This window comes from Garra rufa, chromosome 19 (assembly GCF_049309525.1).
Source record: "Garra rufa chromosome 19, GarRuf1.0, whole genome shotgun sequence".
Lineage (NCBI taxonomy): Eukaryota > Metazoa > Chordata > Actinopteri > Cypriniformes > Cyprinidae > Garra > Garra rufa.
In genome coordinates this window covers 23,976,623-24,000,561 of record NC_133379.1, presented here as the reverse complement: position 1 = coordinate 24,000,561, position 23,939 = coordinate 23,976,623, and the positions used below count along the sequence as shown (strand labels likewise).

Here is a 23,939-nt window from a genome sequence, read left to right as displayed (position 1 = left end):
ATATGCCGCAACAGGGTCGTTTTAAAATTTATGATGCAGTGAGAATCTTTGATCAGATTCTAGGAAACGTGTCTTCAGAGTGCACTTACTCTATTCCGATATAGTCTCACAGGTTCTAACTTTTATTAAAAAGAGCTTAATATTTTATTTAATAATTGATTGCAAGTACTGGTGTGGAACGTGCTGCCACGTACAGTCTGTTACGTTCCTATAGATATATTTCTTCGTTTCATACAGTACAGTGGGTTTGACCTTTGCTTTGATCTTTTTTAATTTGATCTAACTTTACATTTAGTTTTTAATGATTTCTTGTTCTTTCCTCTTTATTTTCATCCTGTATAGGTCCTTCACATGGTGACTTCTAATGTCAAAACTCTAAACCAGAAACATGGTCATTCTGCAACAGGTATGCTCTTGCTCAATATTGAACTTCTTTACATGTTCACCCAAAAATGAAAACTCCACTTCCATTTCTTCCACAAACATGTTTGAGTTAATTGCTTTCTTTCTTTTGTTGAACACAAAAGAAGTTGTTTTGAAGAATATTGGTAACCAAACAGCTGCTGTAGCCATTGACATTCATAATATGGAAAATAATGCCATGAAAGTCCATAGTTACCATCAGCTGTTGGGTTACCAACGTTCTTCCAAATATCTTCTTTTGTGTTCAACAGAAGAAAGAAACTCATGCAGTTTGAACTATCCCTTAAAATGATTGTTTTTTTATGAATTCATAGGGGGACTATGTCTGGTTGGACCTTAGAACAGGCCGTGAGTTCGATGTCCATGTTGGCGCCGTGGTCAAACTCTGTGACTCGGGTCATATCCAGGTCTTGGATGATGAAGGAAAGGTGGGCCTTTAAGTCTGTACCACTCATAATAGCACCTAACGTGTGAGAAAATACCAGTTAGTGAATTATAAATGTTCTTTGTTTACCAATCAGAAAGGAGGCTTAATAGAATTGTTGAATTTTATATTTGTTTTATTAGTAATGAAATTTTCCCTCATATAGGAGCACCGGATCTCTCTTCAGAATGCTACAAACATCAAGCCCATGCATCCAACCTCCATTCATGGGGTGGAGGACATGATCCGTCTCGGGGACCTAAATGAAGCTGGTATCCTCAGAAATCTCCTGATCCGTTACAACGACAGGGTGATATATGTAAGCATGACTTTTAACATTTCTCTGTCTGCTGATGTTCATTTTATTACTGTGGAATCTAATAAGGCTGCTTGGGAAACTTCAAGATTGGGCTCAAAAATCATAATATTATTTGTCAAATATTGTGATCTAAGTTACAATATGAAAAACATTTAACATCTCACAATGCATTAAAAATGGCAACAGACTGTTGCATAATATTAAAGGAAACCTATTATGCCCCTTTTTACAAGATGTAATATAAGTCTTAGGTATCCCCAGAATGTGCCTGCGAAGATTCAGCTCAAAATACCCCACAAATCATTTATTATATCACTCTGAAAATGCCTGTCTTGAAAATAGGACTGTGCCTTTACAGCTCATAACTCAGATACTCTGCTAAAAACATGTTTAATTTTGCTTATCATGTCTATCGTGTTGAAATTATGTGTTTAAATGCATAATTGTTTAAACTTTTTCTGAGCGCACACATATGAAGCGAATGCACAGAAAGCAGATGTCAAGTTCTCTTTCATGTCGTATTGCACTTAAACACACAGGAGTTACAAAAACAGTCAGTTAAACAGCTGGGAAAGAAATTGCATGTTTATATTAGATCTGTGTGGCAGCAGCATGATATAAAGTAAATAAATCAATAGATGGTTTGCTTGAACTTTTGCCATTGCGTTAGAGCTGGTACACTGTTGTCGCTTGCGAAAAACACAATGGCAGTGCCGTGGCTGAAAATGTGCAGATTAAGGGGCAGTAATATTATAATAAGGTCCCCTTCCTATGTCACTAGAGAAGCGAAATCTGAGTGGCTTTTAACAAGCTTGGCTAAAAAGGCTTACCAAAACAAAGTTACTGGGTTGTACTTTTCACATTTACTTGGTAGATGCACCGGGGACCTGGTTATAGCACTTAAACATGGAAAAAGTTTGATTTTCTTGATATGTCACCTTTAACCAATAGCCATATTCATATTTAGGGCTTATTTGATCAAGTTCATGTCGCTGTTTTTCTCACTGAATATCTTAATGAAGAATTAAATCAGATTATTTAAGTAAAATGGGTCAAAAAAAACAGCAAAATACTGATTTGTCATCTTATATTGCAGATGACATTGGCTTGTTGCTGCTTTGTGTTAATTCTAAGCTGCTGAAATACATTTTTTAAAGACTTTATGCTTCAAAGCTTGTTCATTCAGAAAAATAGACTCTAGTTAGAACATTGGCATTGATTTATGGCTTTACAATGAATGGAGAGCAGAACATTTTACCTGCATTGTAGCATTCGCAGAATGTGAAATCAGGGCATGTGTTTTCATTCTGTAAAAAGATTGAGAGAAACAAAATGAATGATTTGTTTTGGTCTCTAGATGGTATAGCTTTTTTGCTCATTGTTTTTTGTTTCAGGCTGCAGATCAAATTGGCTTCGTGAAATATGACCTTTTAGTTTGTTTCGCCAATGAATCCCCTTTAGCCGTTCTCACCACTAGAATACCTAATATGTAATGCATTGTAACTTTATCACAGGCTTTTAAAATGATGCTTAAATCAGTTCAATCGCTTGGCACAGGCGAAATGTGCTATTGTCGGGTCATTCCTCTTTTCATGAGGTACACCGCTGCTATAGCTCATTTGTATGGAAATGTGTTTAGTGCACATAGCTACTTAGATTTATTTACTTTTTGCTTATCTAACTAGAATGTTGAAGGCTTTTCAATCTTCAGTTTCTTCTCACTTGCTGTTTTTTGATGGTATAAAGCACGTCAGCACTAATGTTTAGTGAATTGGACGGTCTAACTGATTCATAAAGCCCACCAAAACTGTGCTTTGTTTAAATTTGTGGTTTGATTGGATGAAAGATATACATTTCAGTGATGTTTTTTAACTGAGCAAAAGAGCTAAAACATGGAGATTCTGTCGTGATATCAGTTTGACAGTTTGAAAGAGGAAATGCATATATTGCAAATGTATTTTTATTTACATCTGCGACTGCATCCATTTTAATTGCAGTCTGTGAGCATTCAATTATCTTAAAATAATATATTTCAGACTTACACGGGATCAATCCTGGTTGCGGTGAATCCATACCAGCTCCTGCCCATCTACACCCCTGATCAGATCCGCCTCTACACAAACAAAAAGTTTGGAGAGATGCCGCCACACATCTTTGGCATTGCAGACAACTGCTACTTCAGTATGCAAAGAAACAACAAGGACCAATGTTGCATTATCAGGTAAATCACAGCCTGTATCATTTTAGGGTTAGTTTAATTGTTTAACAAAATGTAATTTACTGATTACTGCCCATAACTGTGTTGACTATGTGCGTGTTCAGTGGTGAATCTGGAGCTGGGAAGACGGAGAGCACCAAGCTCATCTTACAGTTCCTGGCAGCTATCAGTGGCCAACACTCCTGGATTGAGCAGCAGGTTCTGGAGGCCAACCCGATTTTAGAAGGTCAGGAAGATCATCTCTAAACTTAATGACATAAACCCTACCCATCTGACACTGACCTAATGATTGTCAGCGGCAGTTTCAGTGCCAGGTTACATCACAGTGCTGTAATCTGCTCTACACGCTATTGGTAAAGGAGCATTCACACTGAATGCAACCGGACATAATCAATTTTGATTTCAAGTGGCTTGTTACCTCCAGCAATTTAATCACTGTCGGTGTGAACAGGACTTAACACTTCTTGTTTCTGTACCGTATCAGTACTTATGGAATAATGCCCAGATTGCCAAGCTTTAGGCTTTGAGCCAAAACTCAGGCTGTTTGTTTACCAAAATGGTAATTCTTTAAAACCACCAATAAACATTGCCTGGAAGTGCTTTCTGCTGCAATCCTGGGCCATTCCTCACCTGAAAAAGCTTTCAGATCACTCATAATCTTTGGTTTTTACTTTGCCACTGCTTGCTTCAAATTCAACCATGTATTTTCAGTGAGAATTAAATGTGCAAACTGAACAGGCCACTTAAAAACATTCTATGACTGATTCCTGAACCAAGCGTAAGTAGATTTGAATGTATACTTTGGGATGATTGTCCAGCAGGAAAGTCCATTGATTATTAGCTTCAGACTTTGCACAAAAGGCATCACAATGTTTGCCAAACTGGTCTGATACTTTAATAAATCAATGATATCCTTTGTATGGTCATGTTTTCCACTTCCTGCTACAGTAAAACAACCCCATAGCAGGACTGGCCCACCTCCATGTTTGATGATGGAGATGGTGTTCTTCTGCGTATAAGCTTGGTCTTTTTTGCACCAGACGTACCTCTGATCCATACATCCAAAAAGTTCCAGTTTGGACACATCACTCCATAAAACATTCTTTCAGAACTCCACAGGTCTATCCAAATGAATTTTGGCATGTTCAAGTCAGCCTTTTTGTTCTTCTTGGTCAAGAGTGGTATTCAGCAAGATTCCTCAGCATGAAGACCATACTAGTCTAGTGTTTATCTTATTCAGAATACGGCTGCCAGTTGTGTCTCTAGGGACATGTAATGTCTTAGAAATCTTCGTGTAGTTTTAGACTTTCTAATAGAGCAAACAATTTCTTCTCTATTGATTTTGTGTGAGCTTTGATGACTTTACAATATTTGCAAATCACCTTCAGCACACGAATGGGCCAAGAGTATACAATGTGTAACACCCCAAGCTAATTCCATTTTTAATAATTAAGCCTAAAAGGCTTAAGACAATTTTTTAAGACAATTTAAAACAAGTGATTTATACACTTTTTAATGTTATATTTTGTAATATTGTTTTACTTTTGTACTACAATTTTTTTTCTCATCCAATATTCTGAGTAGACACTGCCTCCCTTGCCCCCTTGGAAACCTTGAAATCAGAAATTTGTTCAACCGTTTATAAAAGTCAGGGCTTTGCTGTTCTTCTATGTCTTTAATAAATTTCTAACACCATGGGATTGAGATTTTTTCCTGTGTTCACCCTGTTCCCACAGCATTTGGTAATGCCAAGACCATACGCAATGACAACTCCAGCCGGTTTGGGAAATACGTTGACATTCACTTCAACAAGCGGGGAGCTATCGAGGGGGCAAAGATCGAGCAGTACCTGCTAGAGAAATCGAGAGTTTGCCGACAGGTGAGAGGATAGGCAGAATGTGTCCCAGTCTGAGTATCTTTATCATGCTACTAATTATGGTAAAGTGATTATATTTAACTGTTTTTGTAGGCAGCCGATGAGAGGAACTACCATATATTCTACTGTATGCTGGCAGGCATGAGCCCTGATCAGAAGACTAAATTAGGCCTGGGTCTGGCCACAGACTACAATTATCTTACTATGGTGAGGGCCTGTGATTTTATCAGCACATACTAATGCACTTTTAAGCATTTTCTCGTACATTATGAAAGCATTTGAAAAGACCCTTTCCATTACAGGAATAGTTCACCCATCATTTGAACATTATGGAACACAAAATGTAGTTATTTTGAAGAATATTTAATGCTCCGATGACAAAATAACTGGCATACAATTGTTATGAATGTGGCCCATATTGTACACCATATTCCAAGACTTCTGAAGTGATATTGACTACTTTATGATACTTTAATTGAGATTTTTGTCATTTTGGAGCTTGACAGTGCAAATTCCCATTCACATTCATTATGTGGAAACAAGCAGCCCGGACATTCTTCAGAATTTCTTCTTTTGTCTTCCACTAAAAAAAAAAAAAAAAAAGTCTGACAGGAATATACACGGATATATATAATGGCAGTAGAGGTACAAAGAGAGTGTGTAAAAGGCTTGCGTGTGCATGTCCGCTCTGTCCTTCTCTCTTGGCCTGTCATCCAGGGAAACTGTACGGTGTGTGAGGGGAGGAATGATATGAAAGAGTATTCCAGCATCCTGTCAGCCATGAAGGTCCTGATGTTTACTGACACTGAGAACTGGGAGATCTCCAAACTGCTGGCTGCCATCCTGCATATGGGCAACCTGCGCTTTGAAGGTTGATATTAATAATGGAAGGTGATATTATTAATAATTGCTCACCCACAAGAGGTGACAGACAAGCTAAATTGCACATATCGTTTGTGTTGCCCCAACAGCTCGAACGCTGAAGAACCTGGATACCTGTGTGGTGGTTCGCTCACCTGACCTGGCCAAGGCAGCCACACTGTTGGAGGTAAGGTGCATGTGAATGCATGAGAGAGCTTTAAAGGGACAATTCAACAAAAATGAAAATTCTGTCATTAATTGCTTGCCCTCATGTTGTTCCAAACCTATAAGACCTTCGTTCATCTTCGGAACACAAATTAAGATATTTTTGATGAAATCCCAGAGCTTTCTAACACATGCGTCGTTGTACTCTAGTGAACAAGTGCTATTTTTGTTTTCTTTTTGCACAAAAAGTATTCTAGTTGCTTTATTACATTATGGTTGAACCACTGATGTCACATGGACAATTTTAATGATGTTCTTACTACCTTTCTTCCTTGAACATGGTAGTTGTGTTGCTGTCTATGCAGGGTCAGAAAGATCTCGGATTTCATCAAAAATGACTTAATTTGTGTTCTGAATATGAACAAAGGTCTTATGGGTTTGAAACGAATGAAAGTTGAGTAATGAAGGTGAGTAATTAATGACAGAATTTTTATTTTTGGGTTAACGATCCCTTTAAAGTCACATCAATGGGCATTTGAAACCCTTTTTTTATTTCCGTAATATGATATTTATTCGAGTGAAACATATGGATGCTCATTTTCACCTCAGACTGAAAAAAAAGTCTTTCTTGTTATGACTCTATATCTCACAATGTATCTTCCAATACAATTTTGTTTCTTGTGATTGTAAGTTTATATCACACACTGTGAATTTTTATCTCACAATGTGACTGTTTTCATTATTGTGAATTTATTTTAGACTGTAGAAGTCAAAAGTTTACATACACCTTGCAGAATCCACAGAATGATTATTTTACCAAAATAAGAGGGATCATACAAAATGCATGTTTTTTTTTTTTATTTAGTACTAGTAGAATTTATAAAAATGACCCTATTCTAAAGTTAACACACACTTGATTCTTAATACTGTGTTGGTACATGAATGGTCCACAGCTGTTTTTTTTTTTTTTGTTTTTTTTTTTTGTTTTTTTTTAGTGATAGTTGTTTCTTGTTTGTCCTTAACAGTTAAACTGCCCACTGCTTTTCAGAAAAATCCTTCAGGTCTCACAAATTCTTTGGTTTTTCAGCATTTGTTTTGTATTTGAACCCTTTCCAAAAATGACTGTATGATTTTGAGATCCATCCTTTCACACTGAAGACAACTGAGGGACTCATATGCAACTATTACAGAAGGTTCAAAGCTCACTGATGCTTCAGAAAAAAACATAATGCATTATGATAATTTGAACATTAGGGTAAATGTGACTTATTTTGTCTTCTGGGAAACATGTAATAAAAAAAAAATTATATTTAGGCAAACCAAGAAAAATATACACATCTTCATTACATCATTCAAAAGTTTTCACCCCCCGCTCTTAAAGCCCCACTAAGTAACTTTTTTTTACCTTAAAATAATGTTTCCGAACTCATGTCAGTAGTTCATCAACTCATAACAGGGTGAAACGGCACTTTCGTATTCGCTTTGCGACCCTTTATCAGCCATAACAGCACTATGTAAGTTTGGGTCGTCGGGTCGCGGTTTTGTAGTTCAAATGATACTACAAATGCGACTTGCTTCACTGCAGGCTTCACAAAAGGTTTTCATACTTTTATAAAGTCATACAACATACTCTACCTTGTCACTGGACATCGTTATTTCCAAAGCCGGTCCTGGATAGCCTTTCAAACAAATAACGTGCATGTGACACAACGGTAGGCTAAATTATTTACGACAGCGGTAATGGACAATTCCGCTTCTAACCTGTAGAGGGAGCATTGAGGGAAAAGTTACTTACCGTAGTGTTGCTTTAATGCATCGTTTTTTTCTGAAGCATCTGTGAGCGTTCAAACCTTTTGTAATAGAGATCAAATACATTAAAATACTGAAAAAACAAAGAATTTGTGGGATCTGTAGAATTTTTCTGAAGAACAGTGGGTAGTTTACCTGTTCAGGACTAACAAGGGATTTATTAACAACTATCACTAAACAAAAAAAACATAGCTGTGGATCATTCAGGTAACAACACAGTATTAAGTATATCAAGTGTATGTAAACCTCTTGAGTTCAACTATTATTTCTCTTGTGGACTATATGTAAACGTCTTTTATGTGAAATATCTTTTCAGGTCAGTACTAAATAACATGCTTTTTGTATGATTTTGTATGAGATTCTGCAAAGTGTATGTAAACTTTTGACTTTAACAGTTGCAGTTATGAGATGCCTTCTCCATCTCATAACTGCACCTTTATTTCTCATATTTGTGACTTTATATCTTAAAATTACTGTATTTTAAACAATTATGGCCTTATATCTCACAGTGTATTTTTATGTCTTATAAAATGACTATTTTTTTTATTATAAACGTTATCTGGATTCCATAGAAACAGGAAGCTTTGAAATGAACTAAATGGTGGAAAGTAAGCTTTCAACACTAGAATTGAGCCAGAATTGAGTCAGACTTGAATTAGTTAACCTTAACCAATAGACCACACAACCTAGATAAGGTCAGGTAACATTTGCAGAATATTTTCCACTGACAAATTGTGCAGACTGTGAATTAAGTAAAAGGTCCTTGCTTTGCATTAATTCTCTACACATCTTTTAGCTTTGGTTTAATCCCATTTTGCGTCCATTTATTGCCTTCTCAAAGCTGCTGGTATTTGAAGGGGTTTGTTTCTGCTGTCTTGTTCCGATTCATCTCTCTCATTAGCTCTGTGGTACTGCGTTATCCGTGCAGTTGAGGGAGGGGAGTTCGAGAAAAATGTAGTCATTAGTGAGCATCAGACTTTCGTTCTAATGGTATTATCGTAGACAATGGCATGGCGTGACGAGTCTGTTCAGACTTCCTGCTGGCATCGCTCTGCTGTCAGTCTTTACGATTTCTGCATATTTCCACTGTCCACAATCTTTATTCTGTTTTCAGTTTGATTTTAATGGCTGTGGCTCAATGCTGTCTCAAAACCATTTTCTTTGCTTATGTCTGCCCCCTGGTGGCAAGATATAAAACATCATGAGCATAGTCCAAGGGGGACATTTGAGAACACTATTAAAATCAATTTTACAACCAAGTTTCCTAATTTGCGCTATTTTTCACATCTCTGCTCTGCCAACTTTTTCTCTTATTTATTACTTAACATTCATCACTATCAGTGAATTATGCTGGTTCTTTCCACAGGTGGACCCTCAGGACGTCATGACATGTCTGACCACACGAACACTGATCACCAGGGGTGAAAGTGTGTCCACCCCTCTCAGCGTGGAGCAGGGACTGGATGTCCGTGACGCCTTTGTCAAGGTGAGATTGTTCACAATCAATAAATGGCCCAGTTTTGATTCTCCATTTGTCACAGAAGTCGTCAATATCCACTAAGTGGGCAATTTTTGTCTCCATCAGGGAATCTATGGCAGGTTGTTTGTGTGGATAGTGGATAAAATCAATGCTGCCATCTATAGGGTTCCTTCCACAGAAAACAAGACTGTTCGCAGATCTATAGGGCTGCTTGACATCTTCGGCTTTGAGAATTTCACTATTAACAGGTGAGTACCAGCAAATTCCAGATTCCAGACACATTCAAGTCTTTTTATGATCAAACTGGTACTAATCTTGTTCATTCCTGCTGTAGTTTTGAACAACTGTGCATCAACTTTGCAAACGAGAACCTGCAGCAATTCTTCGTTCGTCACGTTTTCAAGCTGGAGCAGGAGGAATACAACCTGGAGGATATCAACTGGCAGCACATCGAGTTCACCGACAACCAGGATGCCTTGGATATGATTGCCATCAAACCTATGAATATCATTTCCCTTATTGATGAGGAGAGCAAGTTCCCAAAGGTAAAGTTTGAGTTTTGTTGATGTGGTGTGCATTTGGACTGTAAATTACATTGTAATATCTGTAGAGCACCAAAGAACATAGCTGGTTCAGTTCTGGGTATCTATGTTGCATCATTTTTTATTCATCAGGTGAATGGAGGATGAGCTGTGTTCATGACTGTGTGCTGTGTTTCTGTTCACGCTGTGTTTCTTAGGGAACAGATGCTACCATGCTGTACAAGCTGAACTCCCAGCACAAACTTAATACCAACTACATCCCTCCTAAGCACAATCACGAGACCCAGTTTGGCATTCAGCACTTTGCTGGAGTGGTGCACTATGAAACTAAAGGTACACATTACTGAATTAAACAGTTAATAATAATAATATATTTATTTATTTTGTATAGCGCTTTACAACAATGCAAAAACTATGAAAGCCCTTTCCGCTATTGAATGAAAAATAAAAATGGTAATTGCATCTGTTTTTTTTCTCACAGTTGCGAGTTTCATCTCGCAGTTCTGACTTTTTTTGTTATAAACAAAATGATATAAACTCACAATTTTGACTTTTTTCTCAGAATTGTGATATAAACTCACAATTGTGACTTTCCCAGAATTGTGTGATTAAAAACTTACAATTGTGACCTTTTTGTCTCAGAATTGCATGATATAAACACAATTATGACTTTTTTTTTAGAATTGTGTGATATGAACTCACTATTGTGACTTTGTTTCTCAGAATTGCATGATATAAACTTGCAATTGTGAGTTATAGTCAGAATTGTAAGATATAAACTCACAATTGTGACTTTTTTCTCAGAATTGCGAGATACAAACCCACAACTGTGATTTTTTTCAATAATTGCATATAAACTTACAATTGAGACTTTTTTGCATAATTGTATGTTGTAACACAGTTATCCCCTTTTTTTTCTCAGAATTGTGAGACATAAACCCACAATTGTGATTTTTTTTTCCCCTAGAATTGCATGATATAAACTCACAATTGACTTTTTTCTCAGAATTGCATGATATAAACTTGCAATTGTTACTTTGTTCTCAGAATTGTGTGATATAAACTTACAATTGTGACTTTTTTTTTTAATTTTGATATAAACTCACTATTGTGACTTTTTTTCTCAGAACTGCATGATATAAACTTGCAATTGTTACTTTTTTTGCATAATTGTCTGATGTAACTTCAGTTATCACTTTTTTGTTATGAATGGTGATATAAAACCACAATTGTGATTTTTTTTTTCCCTAGAATTGCATGATATAAACTTGCAATTGTTACTTTTTTCTCAGAATTGCGTGATATAAACTCACAATTGACTTTTTTTCTCAGAATTGCATGATATAAACTTGCAATTGTTACTTTGTTCTCAGAATTGTGTGATATAAACTTACAATTGTGACTTTTTTTTAGAATTTTGATATAAACTCAATATTGTGACTTTTTTCTCAGAACTGCATGATATAAACTTGCAATTGTTACTTTTTTGCATAATTGTCTGATGTAACTTCACAGTTATCTCTTTTTTCTTAGAATTGTGATACAAACTCACAATTGTGACTTTTTTTCTCAGAATTGTGAGATATAAACCCACAATTGTGATTTTTTTTCCCCCTAGAATTGCATGATATAAACTTACAATTGTTACTTTTTTTTCTCAGAATTGCATGCTATAAACTCATAGTTGTGACTTTTTTTCTCAGAATTGCATGATATAAACTCATAGTTGTGACTTTTTTTCTCAGAATTGCATGATATAAACTTGCAATTGTTACTTTTTTCCCAGAATTGCATGATATAAACTTGCAATTGTGACTTCTCAGAATTGCGTTATATAAACTAACCATTGTGAGAAAAAAGCAAGATTGCAAGATAAAAACTTCTGACTTATTTTCTCGCAATTATGACTTTTTTTCTCGGAATTGTGAGATAAACTTGCAAGTTATAAATTCTATTCTGGGGGGGGGGGGGAGAAAGGCTGATATGTTCTTAACTCTTATAAACTCTTAATATCTCGCAATTCTAACTTTATTTGTCAGAATTGCTAGTTTAATCGCGCAATACTAACTTTATAACTTGCAGCTTTGAGTTTATATCACACAATTCTGAGAAAAAAAGTCAGAATTGTGAGATAGTCGTCTTTTTTTCTCAGTGGCGGAAACAGGCTTCCATAAAAAGCACTTTAAATGCAAAAAATAGTATCCAAAGGACCAAGAGTCGTAAAAATAACAGTTTCAACAATAATATTTAGCAGCACTGACATTGACAACAATAAGAAGTGTTTCTTAAGCACAAAATCAACATATTAGAATGATTTCTGTAGGATCATGTGACAGTCAAGACAGGCATAATGGCTGGTGAAAATTCAGCTTTGCATCACAGGAATAAATTACATGTTAAAATATGTCAAATTAGAAAAATTTAATTTTTAATTGTAATAATATTTCATAATAGTATTGTTTTGGCTGATTTATGCTAAAATAAATGCAGTCTTGCTGAGCGTAAGAAACACTAAATTTCTGAATGGTAGTGCGACGTATGTAATATCATACAATATAATTATTTACCACTTCTCAGTATCTAATTTTAACTAAAATCAGCAGTTCATGTCTGTTTTTTCTTATTTACTAAATAGCTGCATTTTAAACAGAATAATATACAAACGGCCTGTTATTATTGCATCATCAAATCAGGATTAATTTTGCTTGCAAAAATAACTAAACTTTATCATGTTGACTGTTTACTGTGGAGAATTAATGCGATGTGTTTACTGTGTTTACGTTACTGTGGTAAAGACAGGACTGTGTTTACTGAGGTATAGCTGATTGAACAAAAGCAAAAAAGTTGTAAACACTTTTGCAGGTATTGCGTTAACGTTACATCTTAATCATTAACAGACACCGTTTTAAACCATCTAGCGTTACAAAAGCTAAGCTTTATATTACTGACCCTCATTTATAAAGCAGTATGGTGAGAAATGATTCACGTAAACATGAACTCATTTAGACAGATCAGCGGTCACATTCCCTCAGTTTACTTTTCACTCGGGGCGGGTCTATGCTAAAACACTACTGTCTATCTACAACGACAGGCATCTGAGAACGGCTCGATATGAGAAGAGGCTAATTATTTTACTAAATCAAAAGAAAACTACTGGGCGGATCTTTGTCATTCTAGGGTGGTTGTGTACACACACTCCCAACACACATTTCAGTTCAAACAGCTTGTAAAAGTGCATTTGGCACCGGATGACCCCTTTAAATATGAATGACAATATTTTCTTAAAAAGTTAACATAATCCCCTCCTGTTTCATTGTTCAGGTTTCCTGGAGAAAAACCGAGACAGCCTCCACAGTGACATCATCCAACTCGTGCACTCGTCCAAAAACAAGTTCATCAAGCAGATCTTCCAAGCTGATGTTGCTATGGTGATGCCCTTTTCCAATACCGAATCCATATTTGCTCAGCATTAATATGCTCAGGACACGCCAGCGAGGCCGCAGATCTCTGAGGGCCAAATGCTGGCCGTGCAGGTTTATGTCAGGGTTGCATATTAAAAGCAAAAACGTGTGCTAGTATAATTGCCCTTGGAAAAACACACAGTGAATGAGAGAAGTGACTGCTACAAATGAGAGAACTTTAGCCTGAGTCTTAAACATGATTTTGTGTGACAGTGTCAGCACAGTCTGACTAACCCTGCTGCTGTGTAACTCACTCTCTCTGTGGTGATGTCAGCCCTAATCTTTCTTGGCTGATTCTCAGCAGACTTGGCTCAATTCTGTCTTTCTCTCTCTCTCTCTCTTTCTTTTTCTATCCTCAATCTTTTGCCTTATTTTTGGCCTCAGTTTCTTTGTGGCTATGTGGAGCCCACTGCATCCCTTCAAAAGGTAATCAATGGCGTGGTTTGTGTCCCTCTCAGAGTCCTATTGAACTACGTTTTCTCAGCAGTCCCTTGCTAAAACTCATTCCTGTGGTTTTCTTCTCGTTTGGAAATGGTTTCTGTTGAAGTAGTCTGTAAGGGCACGTTGACAGAATAATTTAATAGCTCTAACAGTGGCATTATTCTCCAGATGAATTGAGGAAAAACATTAGTCATCACAGAGAGATTCTGTTTCAAGTTAAATGCAGCTTTTTCTCATTGGTGTTTTCAGCATTATTTTGAGGTTGTTTTTTTGGTAAGAGAGAAATTCCTATTACTCTTTTTCCTGGCACTGAGTGAAGATTGAGGAAAGGAGAAACTACTCTATTTTCTTCACAATGCTTTCTTAAAGCATTTGCATGTAAAGCGTAGGGAATAACAGCAGGAGAGGGGAAGATAGAGAAGGATACGAGCAACCAATGAAGATCCCGAAGAAATGCGATGAGAGAGGGAGAAAGTATGAAAGAACGACACTTATTTGGAATGGAAAAGAAAGAAGAAAAGATTGGATCACAAAAGGGCAACGTAGAATGGTGAATTTGTCTTTGTGATATGTATAGTATACGTGTTTGTTGTAGTTTTGTTTGATGTGCATTTGTGATGTGTGTTTTTGGGTGTATGTGCCAGACAGTAGAGGTTCTCTCTTGTGAGTTTAAGTTATTATTGTGTTATGTTAATGGCAGAATTTCTGTTTTTTATTTCAGGGAATGGAGACGAGGAAGCGTTCCCCGACTCTGAGCAGTCAGTTTAAGCGTTCACTCGAGCTGCTTATGAGGACGCTGAGCGTCTGTCAGCCTTTCTTTGTGCGCTGTATCAAACCCAACGAGCTCAAAAAGCCCATGGTGTGTAAAACTGTTTTTTTTGGGGGGGTTTATTTGAAGAGATGCAGGTAATTTAAGCATTTAATTTGGACTCAGCAGTAAAGATGATGTGAAGACCCACTGCCAGTCTTTCTTTCTTTACTTATTTATTTAAATGTTTATTTATTTATTCTTAACAAGTGGTATAGATAATGGATAGATTTAAGTATGTATGTAATTATTCATTTATTTATTTATTTATTTATAATGATGCTACATAGGACAAGTGGTATAGAGAATGGATGGATTGATTAATTGGTTTAGTTAGTCATTTATTCATTTACCATGATCCTACATAAGACATGGTGTAGAGAATGGATGGATGGATGGATGGATTTATTCATTCATTTATTCATTCTTTCATTTACCATGAGCCTACATAAGACAAGTGGTATGGAGAATGGATGAATGGATGGATTTAATCATTTGTTTGTTAGTTCATTTCTTCATTCATTTATCATGATCCTACATAAGACAAGTGGTATGGAGAATGGATGAATGGATGGATTTAATAATTTGTTTGTTTGTTCATTTCTTCATTTATTTATCATGATCCTACATAAGACAAGTGGTATGGAGAATGGATGAATGGATGATTTTAGTTGTTTGTTTGTTCATTCATTCATTCATTCATTCATTCATTCATTCATTCATTCATTTACCTTGATCCTACATGAGACAAACAGCATTGAGAATGGATACATAGATGGATTTAATCGTTTGTTTGTTAGTTCATTTCCTCATTCATTTATCATGATCCTACATAAGACAAGTGCTATTAAGAATGATTGAATGGTTGGATTTAGTCATTCATTCATTCATTTATAATGTTCATATTGTATAGAGAATAGATAGATTCACTTATTTGTTTGTCTCTTTTATTTGTTTGTTTGCCATGACTTTATTATGACAGGTGGTTTTGTCTTGTTTTACAGTTAAATCATCAACAAATTATTAAAGCTAGCTACATTTAAAAGTAAAATTGAAAAAAGTTATGTTTGTATGTATAGGCTATGTTTGTCAGATATTTTTGCAGATAATTAGTTTTGTATTTGTCTAGTTAAATTTTGTTAGATATACGCTTAATTCACAAAAATCTTAATTATTAAAAAAAGATAAATTGAGATGTTGTATAAACATGTATTGTCTACACAGAAGATATAATTTAGTAACACTTTAGAATATGGAATACATATTCTCTATTAATTAAGAGTTTTTCCTAAGCAAACTTCTAATTTGCTGTTTAGTTAGTATGTTTGTTAGGTTTAGGGATGAGGTAGGATTAAGGGATCTAAAATATGGTCATGCAGAACAAGGCATTTAATATGTACTATAAATAAGTATTACAAAACATCCACTATGCAAGTAATATGCATAGTATTAAGCAACTAGGTTGCTAGGTTTCTCAATAGTGAGAACTGGTCCTGAAAATAAAGTGTTACCCCTAATTTTGCAGATGTTTGATAGAGGACTGTGTGTCAGGCAGTTACGCTACTCTGGGATGATGGAGACCATCCGCATACGCAGAGCTGGATATCCCATACGCTACACGTTCGCTGAGTTCGTAGACCGTTATCGGGTCCTTATGCCTGGGGTCAAACCAGCCTACAAACAGGCGAGTTTAAAGCCTTACTGTTAATGCAACAGATGTGACGTGCAGGTCTGGAGAATGTTGTTTGCCTGACAGCTCATGTTTTTCTGTGCAGTCTTTTAAAATTGCCATCTGTGATATTTTTTGACAAGCACTGACAATTTGCTGTGAGGAGGTAGCTTTGAAACTGTGTCCTTTTGCAGGAAGATCTGCGGGGGACCTGTCAGCGCATTGTTGTGTCAGTTCTGCCGAGAGATGATGGCTGGCAGATAGGAAAGACAAAAATCTTTCTGAAGGTTTGCCACAAATAAAGATTTTTCCAAAGATTTTGCTTTGTTTTATATCTTTGACAAATTGTGTGCTTGGTCTATACTTGCTGTAGGATCATCATGACATGCAGCTGGAAATTGAAAGAGATAAAGCTATCACTGACAAAGTCATTCTCATCCAGAAGACCGTGAGAGGACTAAAAGAGAGGTACAGGGAATAAGAAGATCAGAGAGAGAAAAAAAAAAACATCTAAATCTAATGTGTATCTGTCTCTTTTGATTTCCAGAACAAACTTCCTAAAGGTTAAAAAGTCTGTGACATTAATCCAGCGAATATGGAGAGGCTACATCTGTAGAAAGCACTATGCTGTGGTGAGTTGACATGCAGTCTGTTAAACATAAACAGATATAATATGCACTAAGGTTTTTGTTTAATTGTAATTATGCCTTCATTCCAGATGCGTGTAGGTTTCTTGCGGCTCCAGGCCTTGTACAGGTCACGGAAGTTGTACCTGACGTACCAAGCGTCCAGGACACGCATCACTCTGCTACAGGCCTGGTGCCGTGGCTTGCTGGTGCGACAGACGTTCTCAAAACGCTTCCATGCAGTCCTGACAATCCAAGCTTATTCACGAGGAATGATAGCACGTAGACTGTGCAAGCGTCTCAGACTGGAGGTAAATCCACATTATATCTATCTGTCTTTCTGTCTATCCATTCGTCAGACTGTCCATCCACCCACCCATCAATCTGTCCATCCATGCATTCATCCACCCATCCATCCATTCATCCATCCATTAAACTGTCCATCCGCCCACCCATCAATCTGTCCATCCATTCATACATCAATCTGTCCATCCACCCAGAGCCATATAGAAACAGAGTTGCGACACTCCCATAGGCTTCCATAGGAACTGAGGAATGCGGAAGTAAAGCGTGTCATGGAGCGGCCAATAGTTCCAAACAACTAATAGCTCTTCCATAGAAGCCCATTCATTTCATTTCTCAAGCACTGTCGCCGGTAAATTTAAGAAATTACTACATTTTTTTTACATTTTAACGCATCAGTTGACCTCTCGGAAAACTGGCCAGTAGTGGTATTTTATAAAGCGTGTGGTAGTTAATGTTTATCTTTAAAAAATAAACAGTTATACTGTAAATGCAGTTAGATAACGTGAGAAACACCATAATAGCGACCATGACCAGATACTAATTGTCATATTTTTACGTTTTTAGTCTTTCTGCGATCTTTCTCTCACTGTAGGAGGTTGAATGAGTTTCAGTAAAGACTGCATTCAAGAAATACGATAAAACAAATGTATGCTGAATGCAATTCGTTGCCTTGTGTTTTTTTAAACACTATTTTCATCTTTTCTATTATGTCAAATGCCATTTTTGCTTGCCTTTTATAATATTCAGTTATGTTGTATATTTGAATATCATAAAATAACACGAATTACTTTTTTTCTTATTTAACATTAAATCGTTAAATCAAAACATATAAAAAAGAGAGTGTTTGATCATGTCCAAATACACATTCAAATGTGTTTTACCTTAAATATCACACTAACTTTAATATAAATACTATATTAGAAAATGTTATCTTTTAAATGTTCAGGATCATTATTGCACATATTATTTAGTACAAAAAAAATAAACTCCTCAAAATATTAACTAAATAGAACTGAACTGTATATTATAATTATTTAATTGAATAAAAATTACACTTAATGTGTTTGGTCACATTTGACTGCCAAAAAGTATGAGAACATATTAATTATGTCTCTTTATCACTGCCCGGAATAAAATACGATTGTAAAGCGTATTCAGAGAAGTTATCAATACACAATCAATGCACATTATGTGTTAATAATTACTCGAAATTGCTGCAAATATAGTAAAACTGCTGTCTATCCTACTTAAATCCATTCAAACACATTGACAGCGCGGAGTTGTTTGGAACTATTGGGCGCTCCACGAACCACGTGACCACGCGGCGGCGAGATCAGAGCGTGTCGCAACTCTCTTTCTATATGGCTCTGCATCCACCCACCCATCAATCTGTCCATCCATGCATCCATCCACCCATCCAACCACCCATCCATCCATCCAACAGTCTGTCCATCCATTCATCCATCAATCTGTCCATCCACCCACCCATCTACCAATCCATCCATTAATCTGTACACCCGTCCGCCCATCCATCCATCTATCCATCCATTCAACCATCCACCCATTCATCCATCCATCCTTCAATGTCTATCCATCAATCTGTCCATCTACCATCCATCTATCCACCCATTCATCCATCAATCTGTCCATTCATCATCCATCCATATTCCAATCTGTTCCATCGATCCAACACCCACCCATCCATCCATCCAACCATCCATTCATCCATCTGTCCATCCATCCATCAATCAATCTTTCCATCCATCCTTTCATTCATCCATCCACCCAACCACCTATCCATCCATCAATTTGTCCAACCATCCATCAATGTCTCCATCTATCCATCCATCCATCTATATAGCAACAGCCTAGCAACCACATACCCTTCAAACTTAAAATATCTCTTCAAACTGTCCAACAAGCTTTATATCACACAACATCAAAAATCACCTTCAGACTTTTTTCAGAAGGTTTTTTCATCTTTCAGACAAGCCAGCACCGACAAGTAGACACTTTTTTCTAGTTGTATGTGTTGTAATAGTTTGTTCTTTCTCTGTTTAGAGGGAGAGACGGTTAGAAGCCGAGCAGCAGTGTCTGGCAGAAGAGGAGCGTTTGAGGAACCAAATGACAGCACGCAGGGCTCGAGCAGAGGCAGAGAGAAAGCACCAGGAGCGTCTGGCCCAGCTCGACCAAGAGCAGAAGGAGAGAGAGCAGGCAGAACGGGATGAGACACGAAGGAAAAAGGAGTTTCTGGAGCAGATGGAGAAAGAAAAACAGGAGCCGGTCAATGACTCTGACATGGTGGACAAGATGTTCGGATTCCTGGGCAGTGCCAACTCCCTTCCCAACCTTGAGGGTGAAGCACCAGAAGGGTTTGAGGTGAAGAATATAGTGATTAATTTTTGTTACATATCTTGGCCTGGTTTGCATGTTACATATTTGTTTTCTGTCGTTTGGATGCAACAGGATCTAGAGAAAGTTCCAAGACAGTTTGAGGAAGTCATTGATGAGGCTCTTCCACTTCCTGATGATGAAGAGGAAGACCTATCAGAGTATAAGTTTGCAAAGTTTGCTGCAACCTACTTCCAGGGAAATGCCACATATACGTATATACGGCGACCACTGAAACAACCTCTGCTGTTTCATGAGGATGAAGGAGATCAGCTAGTAAGCTTCTATTTATTTATTTTTTTAATTATAATAATACAATTGATTATTATCAGTATCTTTGTTTACAGCTTATGTTTGAACTGTTTTGCCCATATCATATTATAATTCTCTTGTGTCTTCAGGCTGCTCTAGCTGTGTGGATTACTGTTTTGAGGTTCATGGGGGATCTCCCTGAACCCAAATATCATATCAGCATTAGTGACGGCAGTGAGAAAATCCCAGTTATGACTAAAATCTATGAGACATTGGGGAAAAGGACCTACAAAAAGGAGCTGCAGGCCCTGCAGGTGGATGAGGAGGTGAGACAAGTATATCACTAACCCTAACCCTATTTCTAAATTAAAATAAAAGGATTAGTTCATTTCCAGAATTAAAATGTCGTAATATATTTACTCAGTCCTGTGTCATTCAAGATGTTCATGTCTTTCTTTCTTCAGTCAAAAAGAAATTATTTTTTTTAAGGAAAACATTTTAGGATTTTTCTTCATATAGTGGACTTCAATGGAAGCCAATGGGTTGAAGGTCCAAATTGCAGTTTCAATGCAGCTTCATAGAGCTCTACACAATTTCAGCAGAGGAATAAGGGTCTTTGTGTGGCGAAATTATCTGTCATTTTCTAAAAGGTTAAACATTTAAATACTTCTAAACCACAAATGCTCATCTTGCACTAGCTTGACCTCATGCATCATGTAGTCACGTTGGAAAGGTCATGCGTGACGTAGGAAGACATACCGACCCAGTGTTTACAAAGCGAATATGCAAAGAAAGTAGGGATGCTCATGTTGACCGTTTAACCGTTAACCGACAGTAAGAATTTTAACCGATTATTACTATCAGTTAAACGGTTAATTTTTTTTTTTTTACGTTTGCTGCATGATGAAAGAAAAAAATATGTTTACTCATGGCGGCGATATTATGTTATTAGAGAGTGAATCCGTGAATAAATGTATTCAAATTCTGATTTAATTGAAGTCTAAAAGTGCGCGCTCCCCTTACAATCACTGTAAAGCTGTCACTCGTACATTACTGTAGTTCATCGCAATCTCACAAAGTTAAAAAGTAATAAAATAATCTTTACACTGTTACAATTTATCTCTTATTTACATCATGTCTACACTTTCTTTGTTTTAATGAGAGAGTTCGCGGAGGTGCAGAAATCAGCAGAACTGAAACCGGCACTTTGAGTGGTGAGCGGATTGTAACATAGCCGCCTCCGATTGGCCATTGTGACGATGAAATCTAAGAGTTAACATTCAGCGTTCCAGTCTATCCGTTCGACATGTTAAAAACTAGGTACACTGAGGTATAGGCTGGCTATATATTTTTATGCCCGACGAGAAGAATAAGACCGGTACCGTTCTTCAAAGCGCATAGAAGGATTCAGTGTATTTATATTATTCTTTTTTTTATTTCATTCTGATTTCTCTGTTCTCAGAAGCGCAGCTGATGGGTGATAAATTGAATATATATATGAATGCAGTTTTTGTTGTTGCTCTGCATGCTGCTGTTTGCACGTTAAAATAAAACATTTGCTTGTATTTATGTATCATCACAGATACTCGTGCATTCTATTTTTATTTTAAACTAATTTATTATTCTAATTTTATCAGTTAACGGTTAATGTTCGGATAACGAGCAGCGGCTGTCGGTCAGAAAAATTAACTGAAATGAGCATCCCTAAAAGAAAGTCAAACGCCCTTTACAAAAAAAGGTAAAACAACTTTCTGAACCGAAGTACACAGATGAAGAACTGACCTCACATGACCTTTCCAACACAATTATGCAGTGCGTCAAGATGCGTATGCGCAACGCATTTCTATTTTTTTAAATAGAAAATGGCAGGTTGTTTCACTAGATAATAATAATAATAATAATAATAATTCGTTACATTTATATAGCGCTTTTGTAGACGCTCAAAGCGCTTTACAGTGTCAGGGGTATCTCCTCATCCACCACCAGTGTGCAGCATCCACCTGGATGATGCGACGGCAGCCATAGTGCGCCAGAACCCCCACCACACACCAGCTTACTGGTGGAGAGGAGACAGAGTGATGAAGCCAATCGGAATATGGGGATGATTCGGAGGATAAGACCCTTATTTCTTAGCTGGGATCTTGTAGAGCCCTCTGAAGCTGCATTAAAACTCCAGTTTGGACCTTTAACCTGTTGGCCACCATTGAAGTCCACTATATGGAGAAAAATCCTGGAATTAATTTCTTTTTGACTGAAGAGAGAAAGACACGAACATCTTGAATGACATGGGGGTGAGTAAATTATCATGAAATTCTGGAAATGAACTAATACTTTAACCTAGACTAGTAAATACTGTGAACAAAATCATTTGAAATGAAACCCTTCTGTAAATTGTTACCGCTATGACATCTTCATTGTTTCCAGAGTTCCACTACTGACGTTCAGAAGAGGAATAGTGTACGGCATAAGCTAGTGTCCCTCACGTTAAAGAAGAAATCGAAGATCACAGAGGAGGTCTGTAACTAGCTTTTACCGATTTTCCCTCACTTTTTTTTATAAAGAATTAATTTATATACATTTCCTAACTGTTGAAGTAATTTCTGTGCATCTGTTGAACTGGCAGGGTTCAATCATTCTAATAATAGTTTACTGGACCTATAGTGAATCTAAATACACTACCATTTAAAGGTTTTTAAAATTGATTTTTTTTTTCTCCTTAACTTTGTAAAATAAATTATCCTTTGTTGGCATTAATTTCGGTTTGTTTTTCGTCTTTTTACACCTAGTAAGATGTTTTTACAATATAATGAAGTAACTGTTTTCTATTTTTATATAGTTTATCATGGCAAAGCTGAATTTTTTGCATCATTACTTTAGTCTTCATGATCCTTCAGAAATTATTCTAATATGTTTTGGTGCTCAAGAAATGTATCCTAGTTGAATAAAAGTACTTTTCCTGTCTCTGTCAGGTGACCAGAAGGTTAACCGACGGTGATTACAGTCTGCAGGGAAACAGCATGCTGGAAGACCGACCCACCTCCAATTTAGAGAAGCTCCACTTTATAATTGGCAATGGCATTTTACGCCCGGCTCTCAGGTCAGTACATGACAACTGCGTAATTGTTGGTACAATAGTGCCGCAGAATGTGAAATTTATCTGAATTACATTGCATCTGAGTATGTTTCCTCTCTCAGAGATGAGATCTACTGTCAAATCTGTAAACAGCTGAGCCAGAATACATCCAAAAGCAGCCATGCTCGCGGCTGGATCCTGCTGTCCCTCTGTGTGGGCTGCTTCGCTCCTTCAGAAAAATTTGTCAAAGTAAAAAAAACACACTTTTTCTTTTTGTTCTAGTCAGCAGGAAAAAAATTCTCATGCATTTTTAATGATACTAAACCTTTGTGTCCTTTAAATGTGGCCCAACTCTATATCCTCATTTCATGTCTTTATCTGTAATTTCTTCAGTATCTGCGGACATTCATTAACTGCGGGCCGCCTGGTTATGCACCTTATTGTGAGGAGAGATTGAGAAGAACATTTGCGAATAAGACAAGAACCCAGCCTCCTTCTTGGCTCGAGCTGCAGGTATTTTAGGACCCACAAAACCATTACATTTCGCTTTCAGGAAACTTCACTGGAAAATATGAATTATTTGGCTGGATTCCTTTTTCTTCACTCCTCCAGGCTACTAAATCTAAGAAACCCATCATGTTGCCGGTGACCTTCATGGACGGCACCACGAAGACACTGCTGACTGACTCTGCCACCACAGCCGAAGAGCTCTGCAATGCCCTATCAGACAAAATCGGCCTGAAGGATCGCTTTGGCTTCTCCTTATACATTGCTCTTTTTGATAAGGTATATTAA

At 36.9% G+C, this 23,939-nt stretch overlaps 1 protein-coding gene across 2 annotated transcripts in view; it reads left to right on the top strand.

Annotated features, from left to right (window-relative positions):
* The first annotated feature begins 388 nt into the window (after positions 1 to 388).
* myo7ab (myosin VIIAb) overlaps positions 389 to 23,939 on the top strand; it is a 47,823-nt gene continuing 24,272 nt past the window's right edge. For both annotated transcript variants that reach the window (XM_073825247.1, XM_073825246.1), the window contains exons 1-28: positions 389 to 406; positions 738 to 851; positions 1,014 to 1,166; positions 3,203 to 3,387; positions 3,489 to 3,610; positions 5,121 to 5,263; positions 5,354 to 5,467; positions 5,978 to 6,131; positions 6,232 to 6,308; positions 9,462 to 9,581; positions 9,681 to 9,823; positions 9,910 to 10,120; positions 10,315 to 10,450; positions 13,439 to 13,545; positions 14,741 to 14,878; positions 16,353 to 16,515; positions 16,695 to 16,783; positions 16,870 to 16,964; positions 17,044 to 17,128; positions 17,215 to 17,433; positions 19,490 to 19,807; positions 19,895 to 20,095; positions 20,221 to 20,397; positions 22,496 to 22,585; positions 23,041 to 23,168; positions 23,267 to 23,393; positions 23,538 to 23,657; positions 23,757 to 23,930. In XM_073825247.1, the coding sequence (XP_073681348.1) occupies positions 389 to 406; positions 738 to 851; positions 1,014 to 1,166; positions 3,203 to 3,387; positions 3,489 to 3,610; positions 5,121 to 5,263; positions 5,354 to 5,467; positions 5,978 to 6,131; positions 6,232 to 6,308; positions 9,462 to 9,581; positions 9,681 to 9,823; positions 9,910 to 10,120; positions 10,315 to 10,450; positions 13,439 to 13,545; positions 14,741 to 14,878; positions 16,353 to 16,515; positions 16,695 to 16,783; positions 16,870 to 16,964; positions 17,044 to 17,128; positions 17,215 to 17,433; positions 19,490 to 19,807; positions 19,895 to 20,095; positions 20,221 to 20,397; positions 22,496 to 22,585; positions 23,041 to 23,168; positions 23,267 to 23,393; positions 23,538 to 23,657; positions 23,757 to 23,930 (3,921 nt within the window). The remainder of the gene's footprint in view (positions 407 to 737; positions 852 to 1,013; positions 1,167 to 3,202; positions 3,388 to 3,488; positions 3,611 to 5,120; positions 5,264 to 5,353; positions 5,468 to 5,977; positions 6,132 to 6,231; positions 6,309 to 9,461; positions 9,582 to 9,680; positions 9,824 to 9,909; positions 10,121 to 10,314; positions 10,451 to 13,438; positions 13,546 to 14,740; positions 14,879 to 16,352; positions 16,516 to 16,694; positions 16,784 to 16,869; positions 16,965 to 17,043; positions 17,129 to 17,214; positions 17,434 to 19,489; positions 19,808 to 19,894; positions 20,096 to 20,220; positions 20,398 to 22,495; positions 22,586 to 23,040; positions 23,169 to 23,266; positions 23,394 to 23,537; positions 23,658 to 23,756; positions 23,931 to 23,939) is intronic.